Here is a 24,822-nt window from a genome sequence, read left to right on the forward strand (position 1 = left end):
GCCGCATGCGTCCCATCTGGCACTGCCTTGGTGCGGTGGCGCAGTAGCTGGAGAGCTTAGCAAGCTTTCACTGGAGAGAGAGTCAGTTTAGTTTAATGAGCTTCAGTGAGGGGTGTAGACTGAGGGGCCTTTAAAACTGAAAGCCGCTCTGGCGCTCCCACAAGCAGGCAGGCGTTGTTCATTTAGGAAAGAGTTTCCCTGTGGAGGTCGTACGACAGGGAGGAAGCAGGGGACTAGGTTGTCCCCATCCACGTCACCCATAAAGTCTGAAATGCTCCCCTTGGCCCCAGAAGAGATTCCCTTGCCATTCCTGCTGTGATCTATGGACTACTTAGGCTAAGGATGGTTTACTGTTTCTGATTCAGGGAAGCCCACCCAGCCAGGACTGTACTGTGAGTAATGGTTGTGTTTTCTTCTGAGACACATGGGCAGGGGAGGGTGGTGGTGTCTCAAGCCAATTGCAAAGAATAGATGTTTCATGATAAAAAGACATTAAGCAGAATATTGCATTTCAGTGTTTCTGTCTTCAGGAAATAAAAACTAAGTAACAAATAATTGCCTGACTTGCAAATTGTTGGTTTCAAAGTCAACTTTTGAACTCTTAATTTTTCAATTTATTTTAAAACTACAAAGTCTCCAAAGTTTAATACAGGTTATCACACCCACATCTGGTTTCTGAATATCAGCTTAGCCGTGCCTACTGCAATACCATTCTAATTAGAAGGAAAATTGCTAGAACAATAACTCTGCAGGTTTATCTCCCTTAGCTTTGTTTCCCTGTCTAACCTTTACAGGTACGACGGTGCCAGCCCACAGGGCCGTCCTGGTGGCCCGGTGTGAAGTGATGGCAGCCATGTTTAATGGGAATTACATGGAAGCAAAGAGTGTTCTGATTCCAGTTTATGGTGTTTCCAAAGAGACGTTCTTGTCATTCTTAGAATACCTATACACAGACTCCTGTTGCCCAGGTGAGCCATTATGAATGTTAGATAGAATCTCATAACTCTTTCTTTCCTGATAACCCATTTTGAGAAATTGCTTTCTATGAAATCTCTTTTTGTTTAAGGTGTATGAGAGTTGATGTCATGGAGTGTGCTAATAAGCAGGTGGAGGTGATTTGGGGACAACAGTGAACTTTCAGTCAGTTCTCATGGAAGAGCAGAGACTGGGTACCTCTTCTGGGCGCTCAGACCCTGGGATAAGTTCACATGTCCCAGCCAGCACCAACAGCGTGCTGATCGCTGTAGGCACCCTGGAAATGGAGGTGTCTTGTGGTACCCAGTGGCTGCTTCACTTCTACACACCGGATCAGAGAGCTCCTTAGAACACTGTCCTTTCATGAGGAGAAAAGGGCTGGGCAGCTGCTGTTATGGCTCTGACTTCTGTTTGAGGCACTTTAAGGAATTTCAATATTCTGAGACTCCTTTGGTCATCTCTCTGGCCCGGAGGATGGGCTTTTTCTGACTTTTATTAAAAAACTTAAAAAGTCTGACTTTTCCTGACTTCTCCTAGAGTCAGACTCCTAAAGCTGACTTATCCAAAAACTTTTCCTAAATGGTTTAGAATGCCCAGTGGACTGTAGGATTTATTTTCCTACTCACCATTAACTAGGAACTGTCTATGGCAGCTTCAGGTTGGAACAGATCTTGCAGGTTTCCTGTAGCTGGAGGCACTTTGGAGAAATTGTAGAATCCTTTCAACAGGCCTGGAGCCTTGGGATGCAGGCGTGGAAGCCCATTTTAATTAGTCTTTGTCCTTTCGCCACCAGATGGCTCCCACCACAAACACAACTAGAATAAGCCCGTGGTGGCTTAGTCCAGGAGCCTGAGACCTTGGTTACAGAACCTGGCCAAGAAACTACACGTTTCAGACCATACCTCTCTTCAGGTTTACTGCTTTAATTTTAGATTTGGAAGACTTCCAATGTTCGTTATTGAAATCTCCTAAGTTTTAAACAAGTCATGAGCCCTCTAGTGAAAAGTTTTAGAAGTTCCAGAACAGAACATTCTTTTAATTGAATTAATAATGGTCTTGCAGCTTTCTATAGAGTATTTTGGAGCCAGTTACAAAACCAGTGTTAAAGACTGGCTTATCATTTCTGTTTAATAAAAATGAAATCATTGGACTTCCCTGGTGGCGTGGTGGTTAAGAATCCGCCTGCCAATGCAGGGGACACGGGTTCGAGCCCTGGTCCAGGAAGATCCCACGTGCCGCAGAGCAGCTAAGCCCGTGCGCCACAACTACTGAACCTGCTCTCTAGAGCCCGCGAGCCACAACTACTGAAGTCTGCGTGCTCTAGGACCCACGTGCCACAACTACTGAGCCCGCGTGCTGCAACTGCTGAAACCCACATGCCTAGAGCCTGTGCTCTGCAACAAGAGAAGCCGCCGCAATGAGAAGACCACGCACCACAATGAAGGGTAGCCCCCGCTCACCGCAACTAGAGAAAACCCGCACACAGCGACGAAGAGCCAACGCAGCCAAAAAAAAAAAAAGACATCATTGATTCTTATCAGAACGTGTGTTATTGTGTATTTTATTATTTCAGTATTGGCAAATTTATATATTAAATTTAAAAATTTGACCAGTTTTGAAATAATAAGAAAATTTGGTTTCTTAATCATCCTCTCACTAGAGTAATTGAAGCTTTGGATTTTAAGTTTTATCTTACTAATTAGAAAAAATGCTCAGAAAAGCAATAATAACTATAAGACAAAACACTTTAAAAATTGGTAAAAGGTGAAGGTGTGTGTGTGGGAGGGAAATGAGTCAAAATGAATAATCAAAAAATTAAGCTAGATACTGGAAAATTTGCATTGGGAAAATTGCAGAAAGAAAAATAATCTATTCATTATGATAAATAGTTATCATACACGCTCTTCTTGGTTCCTAGCTACAAAGAATGTAAGGAGTTTAAAGAGGGACAAGAAAGAATTACAGAGAAGTGTTAAAAAAACAAACAAAAAAGCCTTGGTGACTGCCAGAGGTTGAGGGAAAGGGGAAGTGGGGAGTTAGTGCTTAATGAGTGCAGAGTTTCAGTTGGGGAAGAAGAAAAAGGTTTTGGAGAAGGTAGTCGTGATGGTTACACAACAACGTGAATGTACTTAATGCTACTAAACTTTACACTTAAAACTGATTAATGCTAGGGACTTCCCTGGTGGTGCACTGGTAAAGAATCCACCTTCCAATGCAGGGGACGCAGCTTGGATCCCTGGTCGGGGAACTAAGATCCCACGTGCTGCGGGGCAACTATACCCCGCGCCTCAACTAGAGAGCTTGCGTGCTGCAAACTACAGGGCCCACGTGCCTGGAGCCTGTGCGCCACAACTAGAGAGAGAGAACCCACACACTACCACTAGAGAGAAGCCTGCGCACCACAACAAAAGATCCCGCATGCCGCAACAAAGACCCGATGCAGCCAAAAAATAAATTAAAAAAAAAAAAAAAAGATTAATGGTAAATTTTATGTTATGTTTATTTTACCACAATAAAAACAAAACAAACAAACCTGGGGACTAAAGCCAGAAGAAGAAAAATTGCAAGGATTTAGTATAGCTAGCAGACAGAATTACCCAGTAGCCCTGGAGTTGATTATTAAGGGCAATTGTAGAATCTCTTTCTCTGGAGAATTAAAAACAACAACAACAGATTCACTTCTGTGTGTGAAGGCTTGAATAAATTCCTTTTAAGATGGAGTAATAGTTTAGATTGCTGACTTACCCCTTCAAGGCTTTTTTAGGCATTCTATTCTACATTGGATGATATTGTCAGCATTTTTTGGTTTTTGTTTTTTTGTTGTTGTTTTGTTTTTAGGTCATAAAAGAAATGGTTTTATGGTCCATTTTCTCTTATTTCCCTTCTTGCATCAGCTGGCATTTTCCAGGCGATGTGTCTCCTGATCTGTGCAGAGATGTACCAAGTGTCCAGGCTGCAGCACATCTGTGAGCTGTTCATCATTACACAGCTGCAAAGCATGCCAAGCCGGGAACTGGCATCTATGAACCTCGATATAGTCGACCTGCTCAAAAAAGCCAAGGTAATTGGCCCTATGTATCTGGTTGTTTGATTTTTTAAAAAAATTACAAAAATTATATTACTTCACTCATTTTTTCTGTTCATTAAGAGATATATTAGTGCTTGTCTTACTTTGGAAATTTGGCTAAATGAAGTAAATGTGCCCTCACAACAATTTCTGCAGCTAGATAATTTTGAAGCATAGTGTTTTTGAGCAGTCCCTTTCTAAGGAGGTAGGATTTGCCAATACAGAATTTTTTTCAACTGAATGGTGGCCCTTATTAGCGTCAGTTGAGTGTGGTGCTGTATTATTTTGTATAGGCATTATAGAAAACAGAATTTACATTGAATTTCCCTCAGATGATCACATCTTAGGGTTCCTGAATGGAAAATGACAGGATTGGTCCATACATACTGATAGAGATGGTTACGCAGAACTCATTTATTTGTTCGTTCGTTCATCCCTTCGTTCATTCATTCACTTCACGAGCATGTTTTACAGTTCTGGTTGTTTGTAGGAGGTATTGGTGTACTTCATCAATTCTTTCAAACACCTTTTGTTGAAATGTCTCATTGTATGAGGAGTTATCCTACCATTCCATCGCCTGCCCTAAGACAGTTGTAGGGTTGCAGCAGTCATGGCACAGTGATGGGTACTGAATTTGCATTAAGCTGAACCTTCTAAGTCTTTTTCATAGGAATATATTTGATCCATTGTTACAGACGATCAGGACTTTGTAAAATATTATCTGGTGTACAACACATTGACTGTCCCTATGAACTTTGACATCCAGAATTAGGAAAATATGACAAATTTGTCTTCACCCTAGTTGCTAAAATAGAGCCACGTAATGGGGCAAAGGACTGACTCTGTGACAGCTAAAAGCTTGCCTCCACGCTGAGATGAATTTATTAATCAATATGTCTATTGCTCAGAATGGAAAGGAATTCATTTAAAGCACCTAGGTCTTCTCTTATTATCTCCATAACTATTTTGGAGTTCATTTCTCTCATAATCAAGTCTTCAGATCATATGTATTTAATGTTAGGGAAAAAAAATTTTTTTTAAATGAGTAACCTTAATCTCTCTTTGTAATATAATTAGATTGAGCTTGGGATTAATAGCTATTCTCTAGATTTAAAAATTCTTTTTATTTTTTCTCGCATTTTTACAACCTCATTCATTTTTTTTTTTTTTTTTTTTTTTGGCTGTGTTGGGTCTTTGTTGCAGTACACAGGCTTCTCTTGTGGAGCACGGGCTCTAGGCGCGTGGGCTTCAGTAGTTGCAGCACACGGGCTCAGTAGTTGCAGCATGCGGGCTTCAGTAGTTGTGGCGCGTGGGCTCTAGATCGCAGGCTCAGTAGTTGTGGTGCACGGGCTTAGTTGCTCCATGGCATGTGGGATCTTCCTGGATCAGGGATTGAACCCGTGTCCCCTGCATTGGCAGGAGGATTCTTAACCATGGCACCACCAGGGAAGTCCCTCCTGCATTTTTGATGTGTCATTTTTGTACATTCTAACAAGTCTGTCATACTTTTAAGAAATGGGCACAAGCTTTTCTTTCCTTATCTTGTAGTATCCTTTTACATAGTTCCCGCATAAGAGAACTTCCTACTTGGTTGCACTGATTTCTTTAAGTGCCCCCCCCAAACACACACGTGCACACACAATTCCTCATTAGCGTCATTTATGATTGTATTGTCAGAAATTCTTCCTGACCTGTATTCCCTGAATGCGTGGTTTCTATGTGATTATCCTTCTTTCTCCCTTTGAATTTTAAAAGTCTGAGATACCAGCTTTTCTTGAATTTTACTATTTGTTTCTGAAGACTTTTCTGTTTGCTAAGATTAAGCCTACCTTTACCGGTTTTCCTTTAGTCTATTCCTGGTGGTCCCTAATTTGCCAATTATGAATCACAGAAACAGGATAATTTTCTTCCTGTTTGAAGTTCTTAGCTTGAGGTTCAACTTCGCCAGCCAGTTCATCTGTTGGTCAAACTTTAATTAACCTTTCCCTCATTGCTTCTCTGACTTCTAGGAGGTGAAATTGTCTTTTGGCAGAATTAGATTTCCAGTAGCTCTCTGAATAATTGAAATTTCCAATCCCTCTATCATCTCTGCCAGTTTTGTATTGTGTATCAGGAAAGCATCATTCATACTTTTGATACAAATAAGCAGTTTTGATACTGATGAGCTGGAACTCTCCTTTAACCTCTCTCAGTTCTTTACCATGATTCTACCTTCAGGTTCATATGTTTCCATCACGTTGAAATCTTAACACGCAACAGAGGCTTTTTTCCCTTAATCAGATCAGTTCCTTTGGATTGAGGTAGAGATTTCCTTATTCCTCCTCCCCTTTAAACCTTATCTTGGCAAACTTTGGTGATTCCTGTGAAGTCCTGTTTACTCTCATATTAAAGTTTTAACTCAAATTCTTGCTTATAATCTGTGCATTTAATATTTGGCTTCTTCAGGCCACCCGTTTTGTTTCTGACCTTTTCCTTGTGAGTTTTGGGGTACTTTTTCCACCATTATTATTCTTCACAGGGCTGTTAAATGCTGTAGCATTTGGTTTATGGTATTTTTTAAAATTTCTTTTTAAAATTCTGTTGTTTATTTCAGTTTAAACTGTCTTCTCAAGTCAGCACATATTCTTCCAAAAATGTAGTTTTTCCAGTGGGATGCATTCCATCTCTTGCCAAGAGCCCACAATTATGAAATCTTAAATCTTATTCAAAAATAAAATTCTGCATTTGAACCATGTTTTTATAGCCAGCTATTCATTTCTGTGGTCTCCCTCTCTTTCAAAGTCACAGCCCTTAGGCAGTGTTCTGAACGTCTGTTGGTAGGTTTTCTCCTCTGGGTTAACCATCTAGTAGTGCTGGTGGCTTCTGTTAAAATAGCTCCACATTCTTGCTCTGTTCCCTTGAGATCACTCATATTCATCTGCTAAAACATAAAGTGAAGAAAGATTGTTAATATGTGATGTGGTATTAGATGAACCATGACGTCTCTTACAATTCAAAAATTCTGAGTTTGTATAATTAAGATCAAAGGGACCTGTGAATTTACATGTAAAATATTCACACATTATAACTTTTAAAAAGAGTGATACTTGAGTTTCATTCTTAAGATTTGAGATTACAAATCTGTCTTCAATTTAGCATTACTTATTGCTTCTATACTATTTTTGAATGTCCTTAAAAGAGCTATATTTAGCCTAAAGGTGGAAACAACCTAAATGTCCATCAACAGATGAATGAATAAACAAAATGTGGTATATACATACAATGGAATATTACTCAGCCTTAAAAAGGAATGGAATTTTAATGCATGCTGCAGCATGAATGAACCTTATGCTAAGTAAAATAAACCAGTCAGAAAAAGGACAAACATTGTATAATTTTGTATAACTTGTATAACTTATATGAGGTACCTGGAATAGCCAAATTCATAGAAAATAGAATAGTGGTTACCAGAGCCTGGGAGTAGGAGGAAAGGGGAGTTATTGTTTAACTGTACACGTAAAGATGGTTAAAATGGTAAGTTTTATGTTATGTATATTTTACCACAGTAATAATAAAAGAACTATACTCATGTTCCTAAGTGGCCTGCCAGCATGCTACTGTAATCTGAATTGCGTGGTTAGATGGATTATTGAGTGTCACTGGGTTGGCACCGAGGTAATGATGTCATGGCCAAGTTTCTGAGTTTCCCTTCCATTAGCTGTTGGAATTCAGGATGATAAATGTGCTGGAAATCCTGCTCAGTGTAACAGTACATCCCAGTTAAAAGCAGTTATTCAGACATAACCTTCTCATAGAAATAATTACATGTGGAAACCCATACCCTTAGATTGATAACATTTCCTCCTCAAAATATTCTTTGGTTTTCTCTGCAGGTGAATTTGTTGAGATATTGCCAGATGTATACCTTTGCTAACCATAATCTTCTCTCTGCTACGCAGATATAAGTGCAGTTAGTGAAGGCCATGACCTTAGATGAAAAGCTTAAATGGAAGTCCTCAAGAACCTCTAGTAGTCTTTGTTACCCACAGATGCAACCATGAATCTGCTTAAAGACATTCAGCCACTATGGCAGCCGTAGCTTGTTCTTCATTTGATTTGGTTTCTTCATTGATGTGATTTTATTATTATTCGTTAATAATGCTCCCTTTTCCTTTCTGCTGTCAGAGTAGACTGAAGGCTGAATCATATACAGACACATTAAACGTGGAATTGGGCCCTCCGTGAGTTCTCCTGGACCATTCTCTCGATCTAATCATCATGTTGATGGTCATTATGTACAATATTGTTTCACTTTCCATTTTTCTTGCAGTTTCACCACTCTGATTGCCTCTCAACCTGGCTGCTTCATTTCATTGCCACTAACTACCTCATCTTCAGTCAGAAGCCTGAATTTCAGGATCTTTCAGGTAGATTGTTAATTAATGTTTTTGGAATGAAAAACCTTTACGTTCTTTGTTCTTGGATTTGAGACATAATTTGTAGGAATAGTAGTTTTTAAAAATAAAAAGTCAGTGTAAGACATTCCTTTTAAGTATGCAGTGTGGTAATTGAGGACACTTATAGTAACCAGTGTTTCATAAGAAGCTTGACCTGTGTTACACAAGAAGTTTTCTAATGATTGTTTCATAGCTCCCATCCATTTTTAAGTGCATTTTTTTCTGAAGTAGAGAGAGAAGGGGGCCTCACATGACATTTGGTTGTGATAAATGAGATTTGGTTTTAACCACCTAAGTCAGAAGCAAAATTTAAATAGTACAGCTTTTTAAATTTTCTTCTTAAAAAGAAAAAATTACCTCTAGTATATAGTTCTGTTGTACTGGTATCTTCTGTCTCTACAGGAGTCCATTATATCATTCGGCAATAACAATTTTTTATTGATCAAAGAGTGGTGCAAAATTTACTGAGCAGAGAGTATACTTAATGTGATTTGTTAAGGTAAATTATAAAGATTAAACCCAATCAAAGGGTGAGCTTCTGAGTGCTGCATAAGATGAAAGAAAATGAAAATAGAATAGTCATCAAAGTAGACAGTTTAGATACAATGGTTTGCTTATGTTATTGCCTAGAATAGACCCAAGGAATAATCAAGATAAAGGGAGAAGGAAACTAAAGATCTCCTAGTCAAGTAGTTTCAAACTCTAAGTGGAGAAACCTCCTTGGCGATGATGCCCGCAGTTCTTGTGAGGTGGGGGCAGAGAGCGGGGTGGGTGGCGCAGAAGAGGGAGAGCGGAGGAGAGGCTAGCGCTTGCTGTTCTTGGACTCCTCCCTCCCACCTTCATCCAGAGGGGTTCCACTTTGCTCTGCTGAGATCTTAGAATTCTATGTAAAATTTTGCTTGTAAAAGAGAATCTGCTGCTAGAAGAGGTGAGCATCTCTGGTTTCATTCAGCTGTTCATTGCATATTTAAGGAAACCAAGAAACAGACAGTCAGTTTTTGGCAGATTCAGCCAGTCAACAAACATTGTATGCCTATTGGGAGGCTGTTTACATAGAATTTAACTATTAGTGCAGAAGAGTAACATAATAAATCATAGCAGGACAATAGATATTTATTAACCCTTTACTTTGTGCAAGAAACAAAGTTCATTCATAAACATAAGGCATACTTCCCCTTGCTGTTAGTTAGTAGGGGCATTCTTACACAGTTATTCTTTAAGGAGGCAATTAAAAATGAAATAAATGAACATTTTGATTTTAGGACCGCCTTTATTATGCCACCTGAGGTCACCTTCATTTGTAAAAGATGAGTCAGATGATTTTCTACTTACTATTTTGTGTAGATATGTGATACACATAGAGTACTATTACAACCTTGGGGGAAGGATGCTCTCTAAATCCTTTGAGTTATTAATCTTTATTTTATACTGATACTTATACAATTGCCTATGAAGTATGTTATGACCACCTGGCACAGTGAGAAGCAGGACTCCAGGGTGTAAGTTGAGAGGCAGGGTAAGAAAATGAGGCTGTGTCAGTGATTGTCTTATGTTCCTTTGATGGGAATTAAAACAGTATCCTGAGTGCTCTGATTTAGCGGTGCTTGTTCATGTCCAGGACCTGCTGTGATGTGTCCTTTTGGGCAGAGAAAAAGAAAGCCCCTGTGGATAAGGGAGAATTTGATAATCTGTATCAGCAGTCATAAACTGGCAGTCTATGGGTTGAATGTAACTTGCTAAGGGATTTTATTTGGACCACATGGTATTATAATTTTTTTAGTGTCAATATTAAAAATGGTAACATGTCACATTTGAAAATCCAAATTTCTGGCTTCTTTTGACAAAGTTGGAAGATCTGGCTTCTCTGGGCCCATCTTCCCACATGGCAACAACCTGGAACTGAGCAGTGGCTACTCATTTAAAGGCGCGTGTCCTCTCCATGGTGCCATAGTCTCCTCTCCTCCCTGTTGCCTGACTCTTGGCCTACCTCACATGGTCACTTGAAATTGAAAAGGGTTCTTGTCACAGTCTCTTTACAGCTTCCTTAAAGAATTGCTCATTTTCAACTTCAAAAATCATCACATTGTTATTGGAATTCTATGAAATGTTTTCCCTTAACTGGGAATTTTTCTTCTTTAGAGGTGTTTAGAAATTTAAAAGTGGGACTGGAAAAGATCTCAGGTTAATGCTGGCACCGATACATCAGAACTCAGTGAAATAGTTCATTAAATACTAGGCATATTTTATACACTGGACTCTTATACGAAAACAAACAGCAATGCACAGGAATATGTTACCCTTGGCATTTATGGATTCGTTATTCTCACAGTTTAATTTATCTCAATATTATGTTATATATTATATATTATGGAGTTTTTTGTCTCGTTTTGATTTTTGCTGGCTACCAGAGCTCATCTCTGACAAGTTTTCTCTGTTTTTTTGCTTTTGTTTTTTAAGTCTTAACTGAGGGAGCAGCCTTGTGTCACCTTTGCTCCCTAATGAAACCTACAACTAATTTCCCTGGGCAGCTAGGTTGTTTCTTCTTATCCAGGCCCTGCAGCCTGGATCAAGACCTTGTTAATACAAATTATAATAGATGGGGTCAAACAGTAGATGGAGAAGTGGAAACTGACTTAGCAGAAGCAAACCTAGGTGCCCACAGAAGGGAATACTGATGAGAAACAAACTGATTCACCCCGCAGAATACTGTAAAGCCTTAGAAATTTGAGGTACCTGGCATTTCAGAAAGCAGAATGAGGCTTGGGGCTGAAAGCCATAGGATTAGTTGAATGCTTTTGCTACACTCCATCCCACCCAGGCAGGCAAGTGCTTCTCCCTCATCATCACAGGAGTTTGGAGGTTTATTCCTGGATAAGTTAAGCCAAAAAAGTTATAGAATCATGAACTCAGAGTATAGCTGAGATTGGGGCAAGGAGCTGGACTGAAAACATAGAGATCATGTGAAAGTGTCACATTATATAGTAACCCTCCAGCCTTTTTCCCATATCCAGGTTCTGGAATTCTGGCAGCCGGGTATTTGACTCCCACCTTGACTACCACTTTGACACTCATACTCTGGGCATGAAATTGAAGCATCCTTCCCTGACCTCACATAAAAAGCTGTAGGTGCAGTCATTTGAGAATTCTCTCAGTTGACCCAATGGATATCTGTTCAGTTGTGCTACAGTGTATTCCACCAGTCAGCAAGTCCTGCCCATGCCCAAAAGATTTCCAAACAGTTTTCTAGCATCTCACTCTTAAATATAAAGAGGCCAACTGAGGGTCAACAGATATTTGAGGCAGTGTCCAATGTGAAAGATGAATACCAAAAACAAAACAAAATGAATAAAAACAGAAGAGAAGGAACTTACAAGAACAAAGAGTAGAAGAAAACCTTAAAAAAAAACCCTATAATTAATATCCTCAAAGAATAAGAGATATACATTCATAAAACAGGGATAGAATGTTATAAAAAAGAAACAATATTCATAGAGACAGAGTATATAGAATGGTGGTTGCTGGGACTTGGGGGAAGGGGAAACGGAGTTGTTTGATGGGTATAGAGTTTTAGTTTTGCAGGATGAAAAGAGTTCTGGAGATTGGTTGACAACAATGTGAATGTACTTAACACTAATGAACTATACACTTAAAAACAGTTAAGATGGAAAAACAAAAAAAAAATAGTTAAGATGGTAAATTTTATATTATGTGTATTTTACCATAATTTTTAAAAAACAATAAAAGAACAAGAAGTTGCTCTTGAAAATTAGGATAGCAAAAATGAAACCATAACAAAAAAACCAAACAACTAAATAAATAAAAGAGTAGAAAGATAAAGGTAAGGAAATCTAGAAAGTAGGACAAAAAGGATGAAGAGACAGAGAAAGGTTTTTTAAAAAAGTTGGAGGCTCAATGCAGGAGGTGAAGTATCTCAGTAATAAAAGTTAATACAAGAAGAAAAAAGAAAAACAATGCTGAGGAGGAAACTGTCAAAGAAATAATACAAGAAGTTATCCCAGTACTGAGGAACTGAGTCAACAGATTAAAAGGCTCTGCTAAGTGCTCAGCTTAATGAATAACAAGGTCTATCACTGGGCCATGCAGGAACACCGACTATAAATAGAAAAATCTAGACGTTTACAGAATAAAAAACCCCACAGATCACTTATCAGCGACCATGAATCTGAATGGTAGTAGAGTTCTTAACAGCCTTGGAAACTAGAAAGCAGTGGAGTACTGTCTCTTCAACATACTGAGGGAAAATTTTCAACCTAGAATTCCATACCAAACCAAATGATCTATTGGGTGTAAGGACAGGTTAAAGACGTTTCATCACAAGCAAGGTCTCAAAAATACTTCTTATGTATACTCCGCTTCAGGAAGCTAATAAAAGTTGTGCTTCACCAAAACTTGAGAGAACAGAGCGAAGAATCTGGAGTCCAGGAGTGGAGGGATCCAATGCAAAAGCATGAAGCAGGCATAGAAGGCAAGAGGGTACAGGGCTCTGAAGAGAGGGGTCTCCAGGGCAACACCACCACCACCCCCATAGGAATGGCTAGATCCTCTGATAACTGTGGCCCCGTGGAAAACAGAATTGAGAGGACTTCAAAGAGTTTGGAAGGTTGAGTTAGCTACAAAGAAAACTAATTAAAGGAAGAAAACTAAAACAGTATATAATTGTGACTCACAGAATAACATAAATACTGATGACTGAGGGGAGGGGAGGAAGTATACAGCAGAGCTTGGATCTCACCTATTACATAGGAAACCAATAGTTAATATCGAAACTTGATCCCAAATAAAATATATTCAATTAATATTCTTTTTCTGAAACTTTTAGTGGAAGAACGCAGTTTTGTTGAAAAGCACAGATGGCCATCAAATATGTACTTGAAGCAGCTTGCGGAATACAGGAAGTATATTCACTCCCGGAAATGTCGTTGCTTAGTAATGTAACCCTGGAGTTTTTATATACACACACTTTTTCTTGTTATTATGAAGAATGGGGTACTTCTGGGTTCTAGGAAAATTCCTGTGACTGCAACCAATATGGGAGTTAAAAAAAAAAATCACTATACAGCTTAATGTGCTTATTAGTTCTTATTGAAAAAACCTACTATTATGATCTTAAAAGGGAACAAAATATACCATAGGCTAAAATTAAGACTTCACCCGACTATATAAGGCTGTGTACAGCTATTTTTCCCTTTAAGATGCCCTATTGGTTTAGTGATATTAATACCCCTTCCATTTAAGAAATGTTTAAATTTTAAAAAAATCATGTAGGATTAATACAGAAATTTCATCATGTCTGAATAATTGCTCTATTAAAATAAGGGCCTTTTAAAGACCCAGTATGACTGTTTCTATAGTGAGAAATCTAGAAGACTGATCAGGCTGAGATCTTAGGAATAGAAATTTGCCTAGGATTTTGAAAGCGAAATGCCATTTCATTCCAAATCAATGGTAGTGTTTGAACCATAATGGAAAAAAAAATCTGTTTTTTATCTGAACAATCCAGCTGAGCCACCTTGTCTCTCCCCTGGGATTCTGATTAGGCAAGAAATCTATGGAGGACTGGCTTTGTGGCCATGTAACCTGTGTGCTTACACAAGGCCCCCTGCTTAGAAGGGCCCCATGCTTGGTTCAGTGCCCTGCAATCGCCATCTTAAAATTTGTAATAATGTTTGAAGAAGGGCCCTGCATTTTCACTCTGTACTGGGCCCCCCAGATTATGCATATCTCCTAGCAGGGTATGTTTTCTTGCTCAAACGTTATTATCTCTGAAAGCAGAAAAGAGGCACTGACATCAAGGAAAGAGAAGGAAGCTTGCTGAGGGAAGAGATCACATGGGGTTTCCCCCATGGGAAGGTCTGTACCACCCATGGCCTCCCTCCTCTGCCACCTCTGCTGGCAAGTGAGAAATGCATCATGTTGGTTTCACTTTGTAACACTCACAATTCTGGCACTACACAGATGAATACTTTCTTGATCATTCTCTAAGACCAGGATGTTGGTAAAAGTGACTGATCAGTGTGACTTTAATATGCACTTATAAAAATGCTCGTAGGAAAAGACGCTTTCTAGAGAATTTGCAATCAAAGGCTCAAGAGTTTTTCTTCTTTCAGTGTATTTACTAAGATTAGGATATCAGTGGCTTGAAGTGTGTGAATTCTTTCTGAGGACTGAAAGGGTATTTGATGAGGAATAGCATGAACCTTGTCCTTCAAGATTATCTAGTAAGTTCAGAGAAAGGATATAAATCAAGACTTGTTACATGTAGAGAAAATGGTACTAAGATAGAGGACAAAATTCTAGTTTCTCTTGTATCACATGTCAACAGAAACAATTATATCAGAAGCTCACAAGCTGAGAGATGGAAAACCACATTACTTTGTTGTTAGCATCATTTTCATCTGTAATTCGGTATTGGAATATATTTTTCTTTTAATTTCCAGTGACTTTAGAATACACATAGTTTTTCCGACTGTTCAAAGGTTTGATTAAACAGTTTTATACCATAGTATAGACACAGTACTATACAGTTGGTCCTTGGATGTATACCAACACTGTCAGAGTAAAACAGTAAAAATCCCCTACAAATATCTTACAAGAAACCTGATTTTAATTGGATTGTATTGATAAATATTACTGGAATGCATTTTTTATTTTTTGTATTTAACTTACTTGAGCTAATCAACTGTTGACAAATTCCACTTGACAAAGATTAGCATTGGAAAGAATAGATACTGTAGTAGATTTTTAGAAATTCATTCACATTTAAGGCCTTTTAAAATGCAGTGATAGCCTTTTGCTTTTCATAAGCATTTTCTTACCCCTGCATTAATTACAGCACTTAAAATTCTAAGTCAGTCTTAACTTTTAATCTAGGAAATTAAAAAATATAAGTTCTAAAGCAAAATATTTTCTTGAAAATACTATTTAGCATTTCAGTAGACCATAGATAGTTTCTAGGTTGTTGGACAAAAGTGGAAGTTGGGTTTGGGAGCTGGTGCTCTGTTGGTGCTGTGCATGTAGTTTTTATTATGAAAGTTCTTTGCCACCTGTGAGTGACTCAAACACCCCGATGTCACAGCTCTCCTGGGCTAGTCAGAACAGTAATCAAATTAGACTAGACTCTTCAATACCTTTGAATTAACTCAATTTAAAATAACAAGAATTTTTTTTTAGAAAAAACCTTACAGACTATCTTGGAGAAATGAGTGCTCTTTTTGAGTTTTTCTAATTGAAAGATTATTTCTAGATGAATGTATGCTTTGTGCTGATCTCTTGCTTCAATATATTTACCAATCATTTTAATTAGAGAAGATACTGTATGGTAGAACTAAGGCTTTTTCTTTCTGGGCCAGGTTTTCACCTTATATAACCCTTGTATACTCCTGACTACTCTGTGTTCATATTGTAGAGAGTAGGCTTATAATATAGAAGGTTCAGTAACATAGCTGAAATTCACCCTTTCTAAGCCAGCACGGTGGCTTCATATGGGCAGAAGCAGAAAACTGAAGAATTGGATAAATTTGACTGCCAAGACAGCTGAACTTTTCAACTGTAGTTTTAAAAACTACAGTACACTGATATAGCTAATTAGACAAAACGTCCTCAAGAGTATTTTATTTAATTTAAGGCATCTGTTTAATTCAATCTTTAATAATTTTGCAAAGAAGGGTATGTGTGTATTTTAATATAGCCTGACCTGAATTTATATGTTTTTAGTTTTAGTATTTAACATTTTTGTAACAAATAAACCTTTTTTTAAAACAAGTTCAACACAGTGTCATGTAGTTATTTTCACCTTGTTGAATTGCTGAAGTTAACTTTGGGAATTCTGCCTTGTATTTCTCAAGCATAATTATGCTTCATGAAAACCACTATGCGTAAAATATTTAGAATGCTGTTGATATGGTAGATGTGTGTGATGAGATAAAGAAATTTATATTACCTTTAACAGCTGGTAGCAGAATTTCTCTTAACAAAAATAACTGCAATTATTTAGAAAAATGCTTTGATAATTATGTAGCCTAGAAATGAGCCCTTATAGGCTTTAGTGTTGGCTGGGGGCAAGACTTTTGAGAAATGGAGAAGCAACTTCACATAATAGAGGGTTGAGAATTTGGATCTTTCCAAAAAAATGAAAACGCAACCTACTGAATGGGAGAAAGTATTTCCAAGTCATATGTCTGGTAAAGTGTTAGTATCCAAAATATGTAAAGAACTCATACAACTCAACAGCAAAAAACCCAAATAATCCAAATAAAAATATGCAGAGGTTCTGAATAGACATTTTTCCAAAGAAGACATACAGATGGCCAAGAGGTACATGAAGAGATTCTCAAGACCATTAATTTTCAGAGAAATGCAAATCAAAATCACAATGAGGTATCACCTCCCACCTGTCAGAATGGCTATCATCAAAAAGACAAGAAATAACAGGTGTTAGCGAGGATGTGGAGAAAAGGGAACCATTGTGTACTGTAGGTGGAGAGGTAAATTGGTGCAACCACTATGGAAAACAGTCTGGAGGTTTCTCAAAAACTTAAAAATAGAACTACCATATGATCCAGCATTTCCACTTCTGGGTGTTTATCTGAAGAAGATGAAAATACTAACTCAAAAAGATATCTGTACTCCTGTGTTCATTGCAGCATTATTTACAATAGCCAAGATATGGGAACAACCTAAGTATCCATCAATGGATGAATGGATAAAGAAAATGTGCTATATATATACACACAATGGCATATTATTCGACCATAAAGTATAAAATCTTGCTATTTGTGACAACATGGATGGACCTTGAAGACATTATGCTGAGTGAAAAAGACAGAGAAAGACACATACCATATAATCTCACATATATATGGAATCTTAAACAAACTAAAACCCCCCAAAAAACTAAGCTCATAGATTTAGAGAACATATTGGTTCTCTAAGGCAAGGGATGGGGGGAGTGTGAAATGGGTGAAGGGGATCAAAAGATGCAAATTTCCACTTACAAAATTGGTCAGGAGGATATAATGTACAGCATGGTGACTATAGTTAATATTACTATACTGTATATTTGGAAGCTAAGAGAATAGATTTTAAAAGTTCTCATCACAAGGAAAAAAATTTGTAACTATGTATGGCAATGGATTTTTTTTTAACATCTTTATTGGAGTATAATTGCTTTACAGTGGTGTGTTAGTTTCTGCTTTATAACAAAGTGAATCAGCTATAGATATACATATATCCCCATATCTCTTCCTTCTTGTGTCTCCCTCCCACACTCCCTATCCCACCCCTCTAGGTGGTCACAAAGCACCGAGCTGATCTCCCTGTGCTATGAGGCTGCTTCCCACTAGCTAGCTATTTTACATGTGGTAGTGTATATATGTCCATGCTGCTCTCTCACTTCGTCCCAGCTTACCCTTCCCCCTCCCCGTGTCCTCAAGTCCGGCAGTGGTTGTTAACTAGACTTTCTGTGGTGATTATTTTGCAGTATATGCAAATATCATTATGTTGTATACCTGAAACTAATATAATGTTATATGTCAATTACATCTCAATTTTTAAAAATTAGACCTTTCCAGGATGGAGGAGCCCAGGTAGGAGGAGGAGAGAGACCAGGCAGCCATAACATGAGGATGGAATGTGTGCTATATAATACAACAACTCCTCCCTAGAAGTTTCCTAAACTGTCAGTTAAGTTTCCTAAACCCATAAAGGCCTCCACAGTTCCATTGGAATTCCGTTCCTAACACAAATCTGACCTGGGAATGTACCCTTCTAGAAAACTCCCATTGCTTATTAAGGAACCTCCACAGTCCTCACTGCCAGCAAGGCCTTTCCTAACCTAGCCCCATCTTTTCTGCCTTGACAAGTAGAACTGTCCATCCAGATGTCTGTGTACGTGCACACTTCATGCTCTTCCCATGGCTTGGGTTGTGTTGCCGTTTCCTGTCTACTTTGCAAACTCCAGCATATGCTGTAGAGTCCCACTTATATTATCGTACCTCTTTTGCTTTCCATGACTCTCCCAGGAAGAATTAGTTGCTTCTGCATGTGTCTTTCCTTAGCTCTTTATTCGTACCTTTCTTATGGCAGTTATTGCATTTTAGGTATTTACGTATTGGTGGGCTCTCCATGGTAATAACTTGAGGGCAGGTATCATGTCTTGATTTATCTTTGTGACCCAGATGGTTGGCTGAATGGGGAGTTGATGAACAGATAGACTGGAAGAGTGGTAGATCATTGAGGGGATGCAGAACATGTACAAAATGATCTTGGGGACACTTCTGCCTGGGAGTCTCCATTGGAGGTTAGTGTGGTGCTCCAAGGACAATGATGCTTCAAGGACAAAGGACAACCCTGCCTGAAAAACTGTCAGCGTTACACCCAATACCGGACTCTTAATCACCTTCCCCACCATGTTGCGATGGTTACAAAATTCCTGAGCCCACCTGGGCAACGGGACCTGTCCCAAATAAGGAAAGGCATCTGGCCTGTCCCACTCCCACCCTATAGAAGGAAGGTATATGTGCCTCGACCAATCAGTAAACGAAATTTTCACCTCAGACCATTCTTTTGTTTTCTGGCTATAAAAACTGATCAATAGCACATGTTTGGGCTCGACTCTCCCAGACTACTAGCAAGTTGGCCTGCTGTTCTGGCAGTGACCTTTCCCGCTAATAAATTCTATCTTCTTTACATTCTGCCTTGTGTCTGGAAATTCTTTTCCAACCCACGTTCAGACCACGACAGTTAGCAGTGAGATGGGCTGTGGGGGACAGAAAAGTTCCTGTTGTGCGTAACGAAGGGGAAACAACTCCAAAGTTACACATAATGTTTAACTGCATACAAATAATTTCCCTGGCATGCGCTGGCTGTGTTCTCAAAATCTTAATTGTCCTGCTCTACTGTCACAGCCTAATGTTCAGTAATGATCAGATTATTATGAGAGTATCTGAGATTCTCTTACATGTTCAGAGCAGAGAGCTCTCTTATTTACTCCTATTTAAGAAAATACAATTTAGTAGACACAATATATTACTTACTTTAAAAAATTAAGTGAAAAGGAGATGGGATCTCAGCCCCTCTTGGTCTGTTGGCAACTTGGACTGGTAAGTCCGCAGAACTCTTTAACTCAAAACAAACTAACCAAAACTGAACCAGTAACTTTTCCTTAAAGGCTGAGCTTAGTCCTTCATCCAGGACTTAGTGTTTATCTTGTTTTGTTCACATCCAAGCCAAATGGTGCATCCTTTTATCTTGTTTCTTCTTCCCCTAGTAACTGCATCACCACTAAAACACTTTTCTCTTAATACTTATAACTCCTGTTACTCCAGAGTTCCCAGTGGTTTAGTCTCTGATGTGTCATGTTCAAGCAGAACAGCCAAACATTATTTAAAAGGTTTCTCATTTTTTTTATATTTTAGTGTTGTCATTTTGTGATAGGTAATATATTTACCTGGCTCAAAATACTATAAAAAGTATACTTTGGGAAGAGAGTTCTTGCTCCAATCTCTGTCCCCCATCACCCCATTTCCCACATTCCCATAGGTGATCACCTTCATTTGTTTTTTATGCATCATTACAGTGTTTATTTATGGGAGTACAGGCAAAGGAAAATGCATAGTCTCATCTTTCTCCCTATGGTCAACAGAATAATGCCCTCCCTCCAACATCCACATCCTAATCCCCCAAACCTGTGAATGTTACCTTTCATGGCAAAAGGGATTTTGCAGGCATGATTTCGTTAAGACTCTGGATAAGGGAAGGTTATCCTGAGTGGTCCATTTTGATCCCAAGGGCCCTTAAAAGAGGGAGGCAGTAGAGCAAGAGGAGAGGAGGCAACTGGGGATGAGAGATTTAAAGACGCTACCATTTGAAGATAGAGGAAGGGGTCATGAGTCAAGGGAGAAGGACAGCCTCTAAAGCTGGAAAAGGCAACGAACTGATGCCAAACCCTGGCCTCTGTGCACCGGCACCAAATTGAATCTCGGAGAGAGAGTTCTGGGTGAAGTAGAAGAGAATAGCTTTATTGCTTTGCCAGGCAAAGGGGGCCACAGCGGGCTAATACCCTCAAAACAGTGTGTCCCATCCCAGGGCGGGGTGGGGGGGGGGGCGGGTGGGGAGGGTGAGGGTTGTGAGGAGTCTTATAGTCAAGGGGCGGGATTTCTGATAAGGATCAGGGTGCGTGCAGGGCCTGCATCCCTTCAATCTAGAGATCATCTGGCATCCGGTGGTCCCGTGATCTGTGGTTCTCAGGATATTGAACTGTGACCTTCTTTCTGGAATGAAGAATGCTTCATCGAGTAGTTAACATCTTCCATTTGTTGGGTGGGGGTTTTAGTTCTGCAGAAGAGCTCAAAGGTACTGTTCTGTGTATCTCTTGAGGGGAACCAGGACCCTGCCCCAAGGCTACACTGTTGTTTCTTGACTGCTTCTCCCTTGTCTCTGCATTCTCTCACTTCCCTGATTAGCAACTGTTTGAAGCTGCCCTTTAGAACTCAGGAAAGGTCATAGAGGCTGAATGAAGCCTATTTCCTACAAAGAGGAAATAGGGGACTAGAAAGACTTTCATGCCCTGGAGCCCCATTCGGTCCTGCCTGGTTTCAGAATTCTCCCTTCAGAGCCTACTGAAGGAAGGAACCCTGCTGACATCCTGACTTTAGCCCAGTCAGACTGATTTTGAACTTCTGACCCCCAAAACTATAAGACAATCAATCTGTATTGTTTTAAAGCCATTAAGTTTTTGATCATTTGTTAAAGCAGCAAAAGGAAACAAATATACCCCTTTTCTTATATAAAGATGACATGAATTATATCCTTTGTTCTCTTTAAGGAGGATTGGGTGGGTCTCAATAACTTGAACATTAATAATTCATGAAACCGGTTGTTCTCAAACTGTAGCCGTCATCAAATCACCTGAAGGGCTTTTAAAAACAGAACCTGGGACTTCCCTGGCGGTCCAGTGGTCAAGACTTCGCCTTCCAGTGGAGGGGGTGTGGGTTCGATTCCTGGTCGGGAGCCAAGATCCCACATGCCTCATGGCCAAGAACCCAAGACATAATACAGAAGCAATATTGTAACAAATTCAATAAAGACGGTCCACATTTTTTAAAAAGTTTAAATAGATAAAATAAAAACAGAACCCTGGACCCCAGCCCCAGAGTTCTGATTTTGTCAGTCTTGGTTGGGCCTTGAGAACCCACTAAACAATTCCATGTCTCTTGGGTCTGAAGCACCCAACTACTCCAGGGCTCCCTCCTCCATCAGTTTAACTTGACTTCTAGACCCATGTCCCTCCCTGTCTTCTTGATAGTTCTTCTGGCTCTTTCACCTTCCCTTCATTTTGCTAATTCTGCTTCATAAGAGTTTGACCAAAAGACCAGAGTTTCCCCCTGAGGCCTGGGCCTGTGGAGCAGTCAGGCAGAGCAGAGCTTCCCAGGATGATTTCTGCTGGTTGGGGAAGCGATGAGGGAGGTTTCAGGAGGTGGGGTCTCGACTCAGACACTCTCAGAATCACACAGTAGGCCTGCAGGCCTCACCTCGCACTGCCGTTGACCTTCCAGTCGTCTGTCGAGCTTGGGATTTCTTTAGGCTTATGCTGAGTACTGGGCCTTTTACCCTGTTGTCCAACAGATGATACAGGGCTGGGAATTCTCAGTGAATTAAAGTAAAATTAAATTCTGAAAGGACTTAGAAACAGCCCTATATGCACTTTTAAACAGGAAATCTGAGTCCATCAATCTTTTCTGTTTATAATGACAGATTTTACTACTATCTCAGAATCTACTTTTTTTTCCTGAAAATTGTCTACCTTTTTATTATCTTCCAATTTAAAAAATATATATTCACCTTCCCTGTAAGAATTAGAAACAATATTGGAGCACAATCATAAATAAATAATGTTTTTTACTCTGGAGGGCCTCATGGGACAAAGTTTGGTTAAACCAGTTTTGTGAGCCCTGGGAATTCTTTTTATAGGCAGCAGGTGACCACTGTCCCCTCACACAGGCTTGCTTCCAACTTCTGAGTGCTTTTCTCTTCCTCCTCTTGAATGGAAGTATCTTGCTTTTGCCTGTACTTTAGTAAGTTTAAGGCTATTGAAAAATAACTACAAACTCCTCAGTTGCAGTTTTCATAAAATTAAAATTTATGTAGACTATATATTTTCCTAGAAATCTCTTGTCTAATTCTCTCCCCAGGGTCACCTGGGTAACTGGACACATCACTGTTCTTGGGTCTTATGGCCCCTTTGTTGGAAGAGGAGTAGGGTGGTTTTTCTAAATTTATAGTGACTTTCTCTGAGGAATGAATTGCCTCCGAGTAAATTAGGACATTTTGGTCTAGAGTAACTACATACCAAAGTCCTTGAGAGGCTATGGGTAAAACCCCTGGTAATAGGGTAGAAAGGCAGATTACAGTGCTGCAATGTCCAGGTACGGTTCACATGCTTTCCTTGACTTAGAAAGAAGAAGTTAGGATAATTTCCTTTGCAAGAATTCAAACGTAAAGATGATCACTTAAAGTAGGTACCCACCACCACCACAACAACAAAAACAACACTTTCTCTTTTATATTCCTCACTATTTTTCATGGATATGGTAAGAAAGGCTGATCTTGTATGGGACCTTAGTATTAGTAGGCATCTGATTGTATTTTACTTCATTTTTATGTGTCTTTTATCACCATTTCCAAAACATAATAGTTGCTTCAGAAATGTCTGTTGAATGTAATGGGGCACAGTTGATGGAGAACCCAGCAGAGTTACTGGCCTCCAAGTTGACAGTGTTGACTGCTGTGGCCCAGGGGCCCCATTTCTGCTTAGGGACCAAGGAACTTGACCAGAGGTTTGGCCCCAGGGAGGGGCAGAGAAGTCACTCAAAACAGAAGCAGAGTGAGGCCCCACTCTCAAGGGACTTCAAGGGCAGGGCCTTCAGGGGGGGTGAGTGTGGAAGGACAGGAGACACCCGAGGGATAACTTCAGGAGACTTTGGGGCTCGTGTCCTGCAGGCAGAGATGTAATTGAGTGAAATTTCTGTTACTACTGTTTATAGCTGTTATTATTAATTTCTGTTACTACTGTTTATACTGTTTATAAGCTGGGGAGGCTTGGGGAAATTGAAGTACTATTTATTATTTCAGCATTACTATTTATTGCCCTTTTACTAAGTGCCAGGCATTTTGCATATGTTATTTCCTCTTCAAAAAGATAACATATAGCACAGAAAAGTCGTCTGGTGAGGTGATTAAACACCAGTGGCGAAACCAGATTGCCCGGATTGACTCAGATCCCGGCTCCACCTCTTACTGTGTGACCTCAGATAGGTGAGGTAGGCTCTCTCTGGACTTTGCTCATTTATAAAATGGAGCTAATGGACGTAGCAAACTCGTAGGTTCACTGGGAGGAGTAAATGAGGTCATACGTGTAAAGGGCTGAAACCAGTGTCTCGCGCAGAGTTAGAGCTCTGTAAGGATTAGTATGATCACGTTGTCCCAGCAATCATGTGAGCAAGGTGCTCTGAGTATCTCCAGTCTAGCATGAGCACAGTGAGTGACGGCCTAAGGCCACGTAGTCAATAAGTGGCAGAGCTGGCAGAACTCATACCTGACTGCAAAGCCCACGTGCTCTACCAACTAGCAAACAGCCTTCATAGGCATCCCAAGAAAAATGTAAAATCATCCAGCTTAGGCGGGAATTGATGCTCCCTTTGAAGGTGTTGTAACACTGCTGGCTTTGTGCCATGTGGGAAAACAAATGGAGTCTGGACATGTCCTGGCTCCGAGGTCAAGGAGTCATGCAGGTCATCACTCCTCTCCCACCTTCATCCCCACCCGCCTCCCAGGACACTATTCCAAGGTCTAATCGGATCATGATTCTTCAAATGTTATGATGGTTTAACACACCACCCTGTGGTTAATATTTGAAGTTAAGTAACCTGAGACTGATGACTGGAAAACAAACAGCATATCCTGGTATGAAGCGTCAGAGAGGAAGGTAGCTGGTTTCAGGGCATGAACAGCCAGGGAATGAGGTTTCTCTGTTAGTCCTCTTTCCTTTTAATCAATTTTAATTTCATTAGTTAACTTAGTTACTTTTAATTCTCATAGGAAGAACCCAAGCCTGGAGAGATTTGCTTAGCCACAGGCACACAGCTAGGAAATGGCCTAACCAGGATTTGAATTCTGTCCATGTGGCTTCTACACCAGGAAGATCTATACCTGGAGCAGCAATCTTGGGTTCTGGGGCCAGTTCCTCTAGGAAATGTGCAGCTTAACATGAACAATCTCTTGTTAAATAGTACAACTGAAATGGATGAATTACATAAGCTATAAAAT

The 24,822-nt window shown here is 39.6% G+C and overlaps 1 protein-coding gene and 1 long non-coding RNA gene across 5 annotated transcripts in view; one reads left to right on the forward strand and one right to left on the reverse strand.

The window, feature by feature from the left end:
- Nucleotides 1–24,822, forward strand: part of RHOBTB3 (Rho related BTB domain containing 3) — an 83,266-nt gene that overhangs the window by 38,079 nt on the left and 20,365 nt on the right. The window contains exons 9-12 of one of the 4 annotated variants that reach the window (XM_082377293.1): nt 795–968; nt 3,870–4,036; nt 8,352–8,448; nt 18,675–19,190. In XM_082377293.1, the coding sequence (XP_082233419.1) occupies nt 795–968; nt 3,870–4,036; nt 8,352–8,448; nt 18,675–18,709 (473 nt within the window). In that variant the 3' untranslated portion in view covers nt 18,710–19,190. The other 3 variants (XM_082377291.1, XM_082377290.1, XM_082377292.1) reach the window with 3 other exon arrangements.
- The window catches only part of LOC309622616, a 33,161-nt gene continuing 13,427 nt past the window's right edge, over nt 5,089–24,822 (reverse strand). Inside the window, exon 2 of the long non-coding RNA XR_014241032.1 lies at nt 5,089–6,962. This is a non-coding gene — a long non-coding RNA (uncharacterized lncRNA). The remainder of the gene's footprint in view (nt 6,963–24,822) is intronic.

This window comes from Balaenoptera borealis (genome assembly GCF_965194805.1).
Source record: "Balaenoptera borealis genome assembly, chromosome: 2".
Classification (NCBI taxonomy): domain Eukaryota; kingdom Metazoa; phylum Chordata; class Mammalia; order Artiodactyla; family Balaenopteridae; genus Balaenoptera; species Balaenoptera borealis.